This window comes from Rattus norvegicus, chromosome 6, assembly GCF_036323735.1.
Source record: "Rattus norvegicus strain BN/NHsdMcwi chromosome 6, GRCr8, whole genome shotgun sequence".
NCBI classification, from domain to species: domain Eukaryota; kingdom Metazoa; phylum Chordata; class Mammalia; order Rodentia; family Muridae; genus Rattus; species Rattus norvegicus.
In genome coordinates this window covers 37,197,206-37,212,913 of record NC_086024.1, presented here as the reverse complement: position 1 = coordinate 37,212,913, position 15,708 = coordinate 37,197,206, and the positions used below count along the sequence as shown (strand labels likewise).

Below are 15,708 nucleotides of genomic sequence, written 5' to 3'. Positions count from 1 at the left end.
CATGCAACTTAATAGGAATCAAAACTATTTTTACCTGCTCTGCTTCTAGGAGGTCTGTATCACCAATTTATATCATTTCTAGATGTGGCTACTATTTTACAATGCTAGACTGTCACTGTCACCCAAAAGAATTTAAGACAGAAAATTCTGGTTAAGTTAATGAGTCCTCTAGTAGTTTTCAAATTTTTATCATCCGAATCAATTAGAAAACGACTACTAGGGGCTGGAGAGGTGGCTCAGGAAATAAGAGCACTGATTGCTCATCTGTAAAACAGAATCTGATGCCCTCTTCTGGTATGTCTGAAGACAGCTACGTATAAATGAAAGAAATACATTTTTTTTTAAAAAAAGGACTACTAAATATATCTATCTAATCAATAAAGTATATTGTCATGTAAGACTTAACTGTTGTTACAAAAATCTAAACTAAAGCTGTGCAGTGGTGGCCTATGCCCTTAAAATTAGCACTGCAGAAGCAGAAGAAAGCAGATCTCTGAGTTCAAGACCAGCCCAGTCTACAGGACCAGCTCTAGGGTCAGCCATGGCTATACAGAGAAATTCTATCTCAAAAAAAGAAAAACAGAAATCTAAATTATAAACATGTCATACAAAAGTATGACAAAGTTTTTCTAAATTGTTTAAAGATAGGCAAAATTTAAAAAAACATTGAATCTATTCATTTTCTCACCCAAACATCAATAACTTACGAGAAGTTCCCCATGCAGTCTCTCTCCATTCATCATCCCCAAGAAATATGCCTTTTTGTCCATCTTTTGTTGAATCATCAGGTTCCCAAAATTTTTTGGTAGGCAAAAGCTATTTGAAAGGAGAAAAAGAAGAAAAAGCTTTATGTTTTACAATTTATAAAAAAGAATATAAAGGAAATGTAAGCATATCGCTTATATGTTCATGTTAGCCTTTGCATACTTTTGAGTAACCTATTTTCCAAGCCATCTCACTGAACAGCAAAGTTAACTCTTCATTTATGTACTGGCTCAAATAATTCTAGGCCTCTAATACTATTTTCAAATATATATATTCTTATATCCTAATTTTCTATTTCAATTTTTATTAGGTATTTATTCAATTTGTGTGAGAATTTTGCCTGTATGCATACAGCATCCATGCTTAGTGCCCAAGGAGGTCAAAGAGGGTATTGGATCCCCTTAGACTGGAGTTATAGATGGTTATGAGCCACCATGCAGACGCTAGAAACCATCTGAAAGAGCAAAGCAACAATTGCTCTTAACCACTAAGTCGTCTCTTCATCCCTTATGATTTTCTTTATATATAGTTTTCAAAAGACTTAACAAATTTCTTGCTCAAGATAATAAAAATGCTCAAAAAATTAAAAAATTAAAAAAATTATTAAAAATTATTTCACTTCTAAATGCTCTTATCAAAGTTCCAGAATTTTTTTCACAGCTCTTTCTAGCTTTTGCAGAGCACCAATCTATCGATTCCAAATCAGAAAGCTATGAATAACAGAAGACACACAAAGAGAATTCTAACAATATTTTTTGAGATAAAATCTCAAGGTCTCATGCTCTATTCTACATACATGGTAACACGTGAATAGAAATATTCACTCATTACTCTCTCCCTGGCACTCAAACGAAATTTTAATTTGTTTGAAAGACTTGTTTTCTCAAGACATGCATGTGGCATTTTAAGTGAACATTCATAAAGACATCATTCGCATCTATTAATAAAATGCCAAGTCATTTAGCACTCATAATCAGACCTGTATATACTTCTACTACTATATTGACCATACTAGTTACCTGTGTTTGCCCTTTAAAGGCATGGTGATCTCATCTTCAGAGAATTTAAACAGACTGGAGTGAAATATAACTCAATAACAACTGATGTACAGTCTGAGAGATAATTTAGTGTGTATTTACGGGGGCAGGGCGAGTTGCATGTGAGGAATATAGTAAGCATAAATGGAACAAAAGCAAGACGTAAGAAAATGCAGTGTTGAATGCAGAGAAGATGCAAGATGACCCATATAACCCGGGTAAAGCTAACCAAGAGGTTATGAAGACCCTTAAAGGCATGTTAAGGAAACTGAAAGTTTTACTAAAGCAACAGAAAAATCAAGACAGGTTAGTGATAGTATGTTTTGGAAAACAAGTTGTAATACCAACTGATAGAACGGGAAAAACTAAAAGGCAAGGAAACGATCAGTTTAGGAAAATCACAACAAAGCCAATACAGTAACTAAGAGGGTACTGGCAGAAAAGAGCTTAGGGGAAAAAAAAAGCTTAGGGAAAAAAAAATTCAATCTCAGAGACATGCTGGAAGATCAAAGGATGTGATTACAAATGGTGGAAAATGTAAATAAAATGCATAAAAACTAAATGATATTGCTATTACCAGACCAGGAAGCAGTGTTGAATATAAAACATCTTATATTTAATTTGTGTAAGATAAAGCCTTAACTAACCATGGGCACAGAAGTGGCTAGATGAACCATTCATCTTCTGAGAGAGTCACAGTATTACACCGAGGAGACTATTCTGTTCTCAGATAATAGTCCACATGAGGGCCTTCACAGGCCACTGCTTTAAACTACAAAGTAGCACTAGGGACTGGCACAGTGTGGTAAAACACCTACCTACCACATAAGGCTCTGGGTTCCATCCTCAGCACACACACAGGATAAAATAAAACAAAATGTATATTGCTTAAGTAGGGAAGAAAACCTCATGTGGAATATTCGATATTGCCAATTTTGCCAAGTACTTCTATAAGGGAAATTGTATTTATTTTGCAAACATGTATAAATTATTAGATATACAGAAAATTTAACTAAAATTAACATTTCTACTTAAAGACCTTCTGCAGACTCTAGAAATGCTTTTTAATTAAAGTGTTTTCAGTGAATATATGTGTACTATATGTAGTTCATGACATTAGTGTGTTTGGAGGCAATAGCAAAATGTGTCTTTATGACTCTGCCTTTTTACCTTTGAGACAAGGACAGGGTAGGCTGGCTAGCCAGTGAGCTTTTGGGATCTGCCTAAGGCTGGGATTATAGGTATGTATTGGCAGCCATGGCTTTTTATGTGAGTGTCGGGGAACTTAGCACAGGTCCTCAGGCTTGCAAAGTATGCACTATTACCCACTCAAGCCATCTCCATAGAAAAATACCTTTTGTGGCAATTTAATCAATAACTTAAATGTTCTTCCTAGCTTGTAACCCATAGTTTAAAATGGATTAAAGGCAACAGGTCCAAAAGAAAGGAAAAAAAAAAAACCAACAAGTTAAAATAAAAACTGAGAAACAAGGTTAAATGAATTGAGATAGAAACAGAGATGTCTCCATAAATTCTTTGATTATATACGATACAGCATAAATAAGATTTATATTATAGAAAACAAGCCTAAGATAATTTAAAATCTAAAAAGTACATTATTTTCCTACTAGTGCCCTACTCACAAAGCTCTGAGTCTAAACAATGGTTGGGACACGCAGTGTTTCTTGTCAACCTGTCCTTCCATCTCAATGTCAGATATGATGATAATACATTTTTTTTGTTATGTCTTGCCCTCCCTGTTATGAAGAAACATAACAGACCCTGTATACCCTATAGTACCCCTATATACTGCCTTATAAACAAATCAATCAAATTCCTGGTCCACCATTTCAGGAGATACACTTAGCATCATACTTTTCTACTATAAACTTAAGCAAAAAAAAAAAAAAAAGAATCAAGCTAGCCAATTAATATACTTAAAATCAAGTTTATACAGCTTATCTAAGCTCAGATACTTTCAAGAAAAAGGATGCTATGATGGCATTATAATTCAACTACCTGAGGTGGTGGAGGGAAAAAAAATCAAAATATACAGTCACTCTACTTATAATACAAGTTCACAAAAGACAAAACAAATCAAAATCTCAGATGAAGTTGTAAGATAACAGCAACATAGAAGAAATCACAATAAAATTTCCTAAATCTCTGAAATGGTGCTTTCTCGTCTTTACCTTTGCTGTAAATTAATCTTTTCTATAAATAAAATAATAATTTTTACTCATTTTTCTTGTTTGTAATGAAAACACAATAAACATACTGTTCTAAGACTGAGACTACGATGAAAGACTCATTCAATCCATCTAGCTTATAGCCGTCATAAACACTAGGAACCTTCTACAGTATAAGTCATTTTATTGACTGTTTCTTTCAAAGAATTGTATATTACCAAGGTTTTGTCTATGGTGATTCCCTTTCTTTTTTCTTTTTTTTTTTTTTTTTTTTTTTTTTTTTCTTTTTTTTTTTTTTTCGGAGCTGGGGACCGAACCCAGGGCCTTGCGCTTGCTAGGCAAGTGCTCTACCGCTGAGCTAAATCCCCAACCCCCCCTTTCTTTTTTCTTGTGTTAGTTCAAATATCCCAGAGAGATAAAACCCTAATACTTAAAGAATAGTTGTCTGATACTATTTTTCTGCATAAAACAAAATCAGTTTAAATGCCAGAGATTCATACATACAGATGGTTTAAAAAAAAAAAAAAAAACACTGCTGGGACTTAAATCCTTAGTGAATTCACTTTAAGGCTTTTCTCTTTACATTTAACTACTACAGAAGATAGTACTTTACAATTCATCAATATCCTAAGAATTTCCATTATGAAGACTATCTCAGGCTGGAGAGATAAGTCTGGTTTATAGCACTGGCTGCTCTCCAGAGGTTCTGAGTTCAGTTCCCAGCAACCACATGGTGGCTCACAACCACCTGTAATGGGATCTGATGCATTCTGGTGTGTCTAAAGACAGTTACAGTGTACAGTGAACTCATAGACAATAAATAAATCTTCAAAAATAAACCCCACCTATCTCTAGGTAAATAAAAAGTTTAAGATTATCTAATCTAACTCTTCGATCTTTAGATAAACTCTAAGATTAGATATTAAGTTTAGATAAACTCTGGCTGTCCTGGAGCTATTAGACCTACCTCTGCTTCCTGTCTAGATGACATAGCTGTTTATAATTCCACTTATCACTAACAACTGCTCAGATCAGTAAGAGCATTTAAGTTCAGTCTTATTTTTGTTTTCAAAAATCTCAGCATTAATTGCAATAGTTAGTGAGATTTCTGAGACTGTGATCCCAGTCTCCTTAGTTCCTCCAATATGTTCCTGCTCCATCACTCTACGATTTTGTTTTGTTTTGTTTTTAAAAGAGATTTCATCACATAGTTTCAGCTTGCCTGGAACTATGTAGACCAGGCTGGCCTTGATTCACCTGCCTCTGCCTCCACAGTACTGGGCATTTACTAACATGGTAGGCTCTACTTGAGGGTTTTTTTAAAATGCTTTGTATATTCTTATATGCCTTGGTGTTTTACCTGCCTGTATATGCCTCTGTGAGGGTATTAGATCCCCTTGGAACAGGAGTTAGACAGATAAAGTGCCATGTGGGTGCTAGGAATTGAACACAGGTCATCTCAAACAGCAGCCAGTGCTCTTAACCACTGAGTCATCTTTCCATTTTACCATTTTTCTAAAATACTATGTCAAAATAGGAGAGAATTATCACAACAGTTATAAAACTATCCCCAAAATAAAACTCATTAGCTCAATGATCTGAAGTTAAATTTTGGTTTAACTAAGCCACATGATATAATGGAAATCAGTATGGACAAAAACATGCTATCAAGGAGAAAAAGAATGAGTTTATGAATAGATAAATACAGATTCATTTCTATTTTTGGGTGAACAACTTAAGAAAATGACCTCCTGAGCTGGAGAGATGGTTCAGCGGTTTAGAGCACTGACTTCTCTTCCAGAGGTCCTGAATTCAAATACCAGCACCCACATGGTGGCTCACAACCATCTGTAATGGGATCTGATGCCCTCTTCTGGAGGGTCTGAAGACAGCTACAGTGTACTAACATACATAAAATAATCTTTAAAAAAGAAAATGATCTCCTGAAGATAGCTCACAAAAACAATACATTTAAAATGATTCTTGTAAGTATACACAATGATTCTCCATACATTAGAGATTTATAACAGTTAAGATTCAATATGCAAAACTTTATCTTTAAAAGGAAAAAACAGGGCAATCCATTAAAAACGGGATTGTTTTTTACATTACAAAAACAACCCAAACAAGCAATTTTAGAAAACTTAAGAGCCAGAGAGTACAGGCTGCTTTAATTTATTCCAATGAGTGAATTCTGGAATAAAACAAACAAAAACCTCACCTGTCAGTAAAGGAGGAGAAGACTGGTGAGAGAGAGACAGGCAAAGAAGGAAATCCCAGAAGGTTCCCTGCTGCCTGTGAGATGAGGAAAGATAGAAAGGCTTGTGGGAGAGAACCCAGAGACAGAAATTTGAGTAGGCTTCTTAGCTATCTCTTAGAGGTAACAATATTAATTGGTAAACTGTTTTTAAAAAATAGCAAAACCAGCTTATTTTTAAAAAAATATTTTTACTGGCTGAAGTTTCCTGTTAAACTGGGCCTTCAATCATCCACTAGACAACAAGAAATTGAGGCCCTATAGCACTCTGGTAGTGCATATCTGACGTGTTGACAGATAAAGCATGGTTTTTAGGTTATTTCATTTAACTTACTATTCAACCCAACTCCTCTACTAAAACCTTCATAGACAACTAATTCAACCACTGCTTCTGACCATAATTTTAACCACAAGGTTTAGAGATATCAAATGTAATTTTCAAATAGAAAAAAAGTCCATTTGTAAATAAGTCTGTAATATACACAGAAGTAAAGAACCAAGCCTAGAATTAATGCAGGGTTCTCACTCTCATCAAGTTCAAGTCTGTCACAGACAGATGGTAGAAATTTGAATCTGAAGATAGGGCCTTTCTATGTAACCTAAACTGGCCCTGAGCTCAAAACTTTACCACTTAGGTCTACAAAGTGCAGGAAGTGTAGGCATGTTCTACAATGCTCCCCGACCTGCTATTTAGATATGCTACTCTACTTTCTAAAGAATACAAGTTAAGGGGGTTGGGGATAGGGGTGGGATTCTAACTGCCTCTATTTAGTCTACTGGAGTTTTAGTAATGCCTGAGCAGCCACTATGCTACAAGATAAAGGTTTTTTTTTTTTAAAACCAAAATAGTATTCCTCTCAATTTTTTCTTAGGGTCCAAATTTGATTTTACTTTATGTACTGAACTAACAAGTTTATTTTGGCAATACTTAGCTTAAGCACCTTAACTCACCCTTAAATCAGTCCTCTGAAAATGACAAACTCTTTGGACAACGCTGTTCTGAAGAAAGGGAGGGTTAGCTAGCTGCAGGGTGCCCTCTTGTGGCCCAAAGGAGTGACTGGACTCTCTCTCTGCATCTGAAGAGCACAGCATTGGATGGAGTGAGTCTCATGAAGGTCTCTAATCTATTAAAGTAAAATAATCTCCAGGAGCAAGCAATTAATTATACATCTCAGGTCTGTTTACTGTTATTCTCTACAGTCCGCACAGGAGTGTATAATATAGAACACAACAGAGGTGTGTCCACAAGAGTTTTTCTAATCAGGTTTCTAAAATTTATTAGGAATATGGAAAACTAAGTATTTTAGATGCCTTAAAATATGTAATGGTATGGTTAACTGGGTGACCCAAAGAAAACCATAGATTAATAGAAAAGATAACATCCATTCAAAATCGTACCTATTATGCTAAGCATTCAAAGCTAGCAATTTATAGGAGGCAAATACAAAACAAACTGTAATCAGTAACAAAGTATTTATAATGAACTAAATGGCAAGTCAGATGAGGATAAGTCTATTACAGACAGCAATGGGAGACTAGATATTGTGTTTTCAGTAGAGTCTTGCAGAGGACTAGGAGTTTATTAAGCAAATATCTTCATGTAAAGAGAGATTTTTGAGAAAGAGCAGCAACAATCAAGCGTAGCTAAAGCAAACAGCATACACATATAAAATGGCAGGATAGGATGTATTCTTCTGAACAAAGCTAATTCTAATTACACAATTCATTAGCAAAATATGATTACCAAGTCAACCAAAATCACCTAGACACAAATAAGCACACCAATAATTACTCACTGGATTTAACTTAAAAAAAAACAAAAAACAAAAAAAACAAAAAACAAACCAGCAACAACAAAAAAACCATTGACTACACAGTGCATAATTTCAGTTAAAAAATACGTAGGGCTGAAAGCTATAACTATTTCTAAGATTCATAGTTTAAAAAATAAATTTCAATGAAGTTTAAAAATAAATTTCAATGGCTCAAAGATTAAAGTGAGTCATTAAATTTTTGGTATTGGTGAGTTCTTACCTCTCCCATTCCCCGAGATTCTAATGCAAGAGCTTGAAAATCATGATTCATTTCATCCACAGGTCAAACCTAGGAAATAAAAGAAATTTTATTAGGAATTTTTTTTAAAGTAGTAACTGTGTTTTATGGTATTAACTAACACTATCATATTCCAAAATAGACAAGAACAGATTTTTTTTTGGGGGGGGGGTTCTTTTTTTCGGAGCTGGGGACCGAACCCAGGGCCTTGCGCTTCCTAGGTAAGCACTCAACCACTGAGCTAAATCCCCAGCCCCCAGATTTTTGTTTTATATAGGTTTTCCTAAACCTATATAAAAGTGGATGGGGTTTGTTTATATAACTGTGTGCCAACAGACCACTACACATTCTTGTGCAACTGAAGAAAAGGAAGTAAAAGCGAGTCCAAGCATCAAAGCATTTCTCTGTTTAGTGTGATAGTCAGTTCTATAATATTGTTTTATATTACTTAAGGGTTGTTAGGATTTTTGAAAAATTCTCACCACTTATTTACAAACCCTCAATGTAAAAAATTAGCAAGATAATTAAATGGTGATAAACTTTCTACAATGAATTAACTACCATGTTTGTTGTAGTTTCTTCAAGAAAGCACTTCTCAACCCTTCCATTCATAACACTTGACCTTTTTAAAAATACTCTTGTCTACTGAAGTACATTTTATTTATTTACTTTTATATTTATGTATATGGGTGCTTTGTCTGCATGTATGTCTATACCCCAGAATACAAACAGTTGTGAACCACCATGTGAGTGCTGGGAACCGAACTCAGGACCTTCCAAAGAGCAGTGAGTGCTCCTAACCACTGAGCCATTAACCACTGAGCCATCTCCAGCCCTACCACTCTCTTATGTGACAATGTGTTGTTATTGTCCTCCAATTAAGAAACCAAAGAAAGAAAACAAAACAAAACATGCAAGCTTAACCCTTTCCCAAGTTATAACTTTGAAATTCAACTGGAAAAAAATCCTATTATTCTTCTCCCAATCCAACCCTACCCCTACCCACTGCATTCTCTTTCTCTGGGTTTGACAAACTGAAAGTGCTATCTACTGTCCCTATGATAATTATTTTTGCTTTTCTAGGTTTCTAGTTGCTACATCATAAATTCCTATTTTTTTATCTTGTCCCATAAATGTATTACTCACTGTTCTGTAGAAGGTACCTTCTCCATCCAGTAATATGAACAATCTCTTTTTTCAATGCTCTGAGAGCTGTCTTGATGAGCTGGATACCAAACTCACCAAATATGTATTTACAAAGGAAATCTATTTTCTAACACTTCTAGTTATCTCCTTCCTTTTATTTCTCTGAATGCACCACAGAAAGTTTCCTTTCTGTTCTCCTCTACTGCCTTTTTTACATACATACATTTTTATTTCATATCATCCATTTCAAGTTGTTAAACCAATCTTACCCTGTTTTCTAGATATCTAGTTGAGAACAACACCTTTTTAACTGAAACACTGCAAACTTCATCTTTCCTTTCTGTAATCTAATCTCCAAGTTGTAGTTATCTTTCTAAAACTACTCTGATCATGCGACTTGTATTTTAATTCATCCCTAAAGAGAAAGATCAAACTCCTTTATATGGCTTACAAAGGGATTTTAGCTGGTGAAAATGTCTGCCATCAAGGGTTCAACAACTTTGAGTTCAATGCCCTATAGCCACAGGGTGGAAGGACACAATTTTGAGTTCAATGTCCTAGGGCCACAGGGTGGAAGAAAGGACTCCCTAAGCTTGCCTGATTTCCACTAAATAGCTGTAGGAAGTTGATGAAGTCCTGTGTCAGTAAGTGTACACTGTGGGCACAGTCATGTCAAGGACCTCAGTTCCTCAGGTCTATGAGAATGGCAAAGCCTTTTCTGGTGTAAGTTTGAGTGTTTACAAAACAGTGTGTACAAAAACTAGCCACAGCTTCCTCCTCTTGGATGACTGCTTCTATTCAAAGGCCTCCTATGAGACTAGCTAGCCCCTCCTCCTAGCTCTATTCATAATAAACAGGCTAAGATTTTGAGATTTTAGTAGGTATCCTCTATTAGAGTGAACACAACTCATGTAAGCACAGTCTACACAATGCCAGCTTTTCTGTGTAGTTTCTTTATTCCCACACTGCCCCAGTCAGGTTTCAAGGACAAAGCAAATATATAAAACAAATTAGAGTTCAGACATCTGCTACTTCTTTATCTCTGGACAAATAAAGTAAGATTTTTTTCTCTATGTTCTAATATGAAGAGCTACCACACAGACTGGATGTGAAAACTAAGTCAGATAAAATAATAAAGTAGTGGTTACTAGGTAAACATTCAAGACAGCTAGTAGAAGACTTTCAGAGGCTGACGAAATAGCTCAGCAGTTCAAAACTGCCAAATTAGAGGTCCAGAGTACAGTGCCCAGCACCTGCCTCCTGACAAACAAGACTTGCTAGTTTTGTCCAAGGGCAGGCAAGATGGGCTCTGAAACTCCTATAGCAAATCCACTCCTATAAGGCCTAAATATAAGGCCTAAAGAACTAGAAACACACACACACACACACACACACACACACACACACACACACACACACACACAAATGGAGCAACCAAAGCTACTGTACAAGGGGAGGAATCCTAGAAAGAACATAAACTCTGCATTTAAATTAAAATACATACTCAGATGACTGTGGAACTCTAGGTCTAGAATCAATTACAAGCCCAATTAAGGATCTAATAAGAATTAAGTGGGCTGGAAAGATGGCTCAGTGCTCTACCCTATGCTGCTCCATATTGTTTAAAAAGTCATTTTTATTTTTCACATTGTGCCTTGCCTTTAGAGACTCTATCACAGCAACTTTCAGTTTTTTTAGATAGGACTGGCTGTCCTGGAACACAGAAATCTGCCTGCCTCTGCCTCCCAAGTGCTGTGCCACAATGCCTAGCGCCACCACAAGCAGATTTTGACTTATCATGAAGCACTATGTGCTTAGGTGGACACATGAAAGGTACTATCTGCCCTACGTCACACACACAGCAGATAAATAAATGGATTTAGTCTGGGAGTAAAAAGAGTGTCATTTTATACATTTATCAGAGTAAATCCAACTATAAGAGCACAAGGGCTTATTAAAACCACATCAGAAAAAACAAAGCCAAGATTTTATCAGACACAACAGACCAAGGCAAGAAAATAATTGCCTCATGTGGACCCCATAAAGAAGACAGACACCTGGGCTGGAGAGATGGCTCAGTGGTCAAAAGCACTGACTGAGTGCTCTTCCAGAGTCCCTGAGTTCAATTTCCAGCAACCACATAGTGGCTCACAACCATCTGTAATGGGATCTGATACCCGCTCTGGTGTGTCTGAAGAGAGTGACAGTGTATTCATAGACATAAAATAAGTAAATAAATCTGAGTGTACACACACACACACACACACACACACACACACACACACACACACACTCTCTCTCTCTCTCTCTCTCTCTCTCTCTCTCTCTGACCAACCTAGCACTGCGATGACATAGAGAACTGTCAGCTTGATTTGGCCTATCTATCCAGCAGTCTGGAGCTGCCATACATCTGCCTGTCCATTTATCTAGATGCAAGCCTACCTTTTGCTTTATTTTGTTTACCCTACTCCTCCAGCTCAGTTCTGATCTTGCATCCACACTCTGCAACTAGGAGCCAGCAGTTCCTCCAACTTGAGGTTATATAACTTATCGACAGACTAGCATTCATATCATGCAGGGACATCCCCAGTTTTACCATCTCAGGCTTCTTTCCTTTTAAATTTTTGCCTCTTTAATGTTTGCAACTATTCTGTAACTTACACACACACACATACACACACACACACACACACACACACACACACAATGTATGTATACATAGAAATATACTTACCCTTGGCAGGGAAGGGAAAGGCAAAGATTAAAACAGAGACTGAAGGAACACCCATTCAGAGCCTGCCCCACATGTGGCCCATACATATACAGCCACCCAATTAGACAAGATGGATGAAGCAAAGAAGTGCAGACCGACAGGAGCCGGATGTAGATCTCTCCTGAGAGACACAGCCAGAATACAGCAAATACAGAGGCGAATGCCAGCAGCAAACCACTGAACTGAGAATAGGTCCCCTATTGAAGGAATCAGAGAAAGAACTGGAAGAGCTTGAAGGGGCTCGAGACCCCAAAAGTACAACAATGCCAAGCAACCAGAGCTTCCAGGGACTAAGCCACTACCTAAAGACTATACATGGACTGACCCTGGACTCTGACCCCATAGGTAGCAATGAATATCCTAGTAAGAGCACCAGTGGAAGGGGAAGCCCTGGGTCCTGATAAGACTGAACCCCCAGTGAACTAGTCTATGGGGGGAGGGCGGCAATGGGGGGAGGGTTGGGAGGGGAACACCCATAAGGAAGGGGAGGGGGGAGGGGGATGTTTGCCCGGAAACCGGGAAAGGGAATAACACTTGAAATGTATATAAGAAATACTCAAGTTAATAAAAAAAAAATACATTATAAAAAAAAAAAGAAATATACTATGTTATCTGAGAGTTAATACTAACAAATAAGACTGTAAGAATGTATTCTCCTTAGCCAGAGCTGTCAAGGAAATCAGGAATATCTAGAAAACTCAGCCACAGAAGCCTTCTCTGTGAATTTACTGTTAAATAATGTCTGACACTGCAGAAAGGTACACATATGCATAATATGTTCATAACAATCAACCAACATCAAGATAATGCATGACAGAATCAGGCTATAAAGAACTTAAAAGCAATGGTTCTCAACCTTCCTAATGCTGCAAACCTTTAATACAGTAAGTACCTCAGCTTGTGGTTACCCCAATCATAAAATTATTTTCATTGCCACTTTGTAACTATAATTTTGGCACTGTTTTTAGTTGTAATGTAAGCATCTGATATGCAGGATAGTCTTAGGCAACTCTCAACCCTTTGTGACCCACAGGCTGAGGAACTGGATATAAGTAGCTATCAACTGGACAAGGAAAAGCATGCTACTAGTATGCAAATCTAGAATGGACCTCTGAGAATGCCTATGGGGGATTATATTGATTGCATTAAGTGAAATGGAATTGGCTTTGATTCTCAACTATACAAAACGGAGAAAAAGAGCTAAGCACTAGCATCTGTTTCCTGACTGCAAGTACCATGTAAGTAGCTGTGTGAAGCTGATGCTATGTGTCAAGTCTTAACATGGTGGACTGTGCTTTACACTGAGTTAAATATAAATCTTTTCTCCCTTAAGTTTCTTATGTCACAGTGTTTTATCAAAGCAACAGAAAAAGAAGCAAAGAGAGTAAGTACAAAATTTCAACCATTCAGAGAAACTAGAAAAATAACCAAATGAAATTACTAAAATGGAAAAATACCTTTCAATGTCAATAAATGCAATTACTAGCAGAGATGATAAAAGGGTCAGTAAAATTTGAAAATACATAAAAGGACTTCTAATTTAAAGGACAGAGGGGAAAGTGGGAAGAAAAATAAAGGTCATGAGACATGGTCAACGCTTGCAATTCCAACACTAAGTATCAGGAATTCAACCTTGGCCACACTATTAGTTCAAGGGCAGGCTAGGTTACCACTTAATGCTTTGACCTAACTCACCACCAAAACCAGGGGCCAGGAAAATGGCTCAGCGGGTAAAAACACTTTGCTGCCAAGGCTGGTAATCTGAGTTCAATCCTTGGAACCCACACAGTGTAAGGAGGAGAGAGGACTCACAAAATGTCTGACTTCCACAGTTCTGTGACACATGTTCACACACCTATGTTTTTTCTAGGTTCCTTTAAAGGCAAAGCATAAAAAAAAAAAAAATAAAGGAAGAGTGTGATAACCTTCAATCACTTGGTAACAAAGTTTTCACCAAGACCAACCCTGCTGAAACATGTGCTGGTCTATTTGGCTTCCAACATCAGATAGTTTCCTAGTCTAAATGGCAGGCTCAACTCCCAGACTACAAAATCTGAACCTGTGCAGTGTGCAACAGGATTCAACACAGAAAACAAGTGTAACACTGCTTAAGTATTAGTGCATCTAAATATTTCACAGCAACGTAAGAAGTGTTCTACCACTGTCACTGAATTAAAAACCTATCAAATGTTTCTATGTAAGATTGTTTTAGCTCCTTGAAGACTAAATCTCAGAGCCAAACCCTCAAGGAGGTAAAATAAGATATTCTTTCACATATGTGAATATGTGTTCCATTAAACCCCCTTTGGGAAAAAAAAATAAGCAAACTATCATTACAAAGTCTTTCATATTACAAGGCATTGCTTTATTTGAAAAAAATTGCTCATGAAACATTCATTTTGGAAAAAAGTACTTCACAGATCAACATACTTCAATCAATACTAATTCTAGCTACCAATGTGCCAACAGCCTGTGAAGTCAGATCATTTAGATGGCAGTGAGGATGGCCTGCTTTAGACAACTACTGATATACCAAAGAGGTGGTTGAAATCTTGTCAGATACAAGTATTATTCCATCAAAATAGCAGTATTTCTAAGCTGATGTTATTTTCTAATTTAAAACTTCATCATCAATCTGGCATAATGGCTCACAAAAGGAACCCACTACCAAGCCTGATGACCTGAGTTCAAAATCCCAACGACCCACGTGATAAAGAGGGCACTAACACTACAAATTGCCCCCAACCTCCACATGCTCTCATGGCAAGTATACACCCACATCAAAACAAATGCTTAAAAATAAATAAAAATCTCACCACCCCAAAAAGCAGAACAAGACATAAGTCTCATTGTATAGTTAATGTAGTATGAGACAGTGCTACCCATTAAGAATATAAAGAATCCTGACTAAAAACAAAAGCTCAAACCTAAACTTTAGCAGGGACTTGAGAATAAAAAAATAGATACATTAAGAAACTGACTAACAAATTTAGAATATCCAGGTAAGGTAGAAATCAACTGATTTCACTAACACATCTACAAAGTGAAAATTCTAAAGTAAGGGGAAATACAGACCTATGACTTAAATGCCACAAACTATGTAAGCTGTGTTTGAATTTTGATACCACCAAATACAAAATGCTTTCTTTGTGAAAAAGAATTAGGCCCAACACTTAAGATAATAGCTTTCTACATTCTCATTATTATCAATACACTCCTTTAAAAGGTAAAATGGATATTTCATACAATGGCAAATACAACAGATAGAAATCCAAAAATTTACTCTATTTTCTTTACTATGTTTGACATTTTCCATAATAAAGGTTAATGAAATACATACAATCAAAAGCTATATGAAGAGGTTGATGTGCTCAGTACTGGCTGCTCATCCAGAGGCTCTGAGTTCAATTCCTAGCAACAAGGTGGCTCACAACCATCTATAAAAGGGATCTGATGCCATCCTTCTGGCACGCATGTGTACATACAGAA

General features: G+C 36.5%; 1 protein-coding gene across 23 annotated transcripts in view; it reads right to left on the bottom strand.

Annotated features, from left to right (window-relative positions):
* Pum2 (pumilio RNA-binding family member 2) overlaps nucleotides 1-15,708 on the bottom strand; it is an 80,094-nt gene that overhangs the window by 49,310 nt on the left and 15,076 nt on the right. For 21 of the 23 annotated variants that reach the window (XM_006239879.5, XM_006239880.5, XM_017594073.3 and 18 more), the window contains exons 2-3: nucleotides 8,283-8,351; nucleotides 708-816 (exon numbers count right to left, since the gene is read on the bottom strand). In XM_006239879.5, the coding sequence (XP_006239941.1) occupies nucleotides 708-816; nucleotides 8,283-8,333 (160 nt within the window). In that variant the 5' untranslated portion in view covers nucleotides 8,334-8,351. Of the gene's footprint in view, nucleotides 1-707; nucleotides 817-6,212; nucleotides 6,287-7,199; nucleotides 7,325-8,282; nucleotides 8,352-15,708 lie in introns of all 23 variants that reach the window. The other 2 variants (XM_063261636.1, XM_063261637.1) reach the window with 2 other exon arrangements.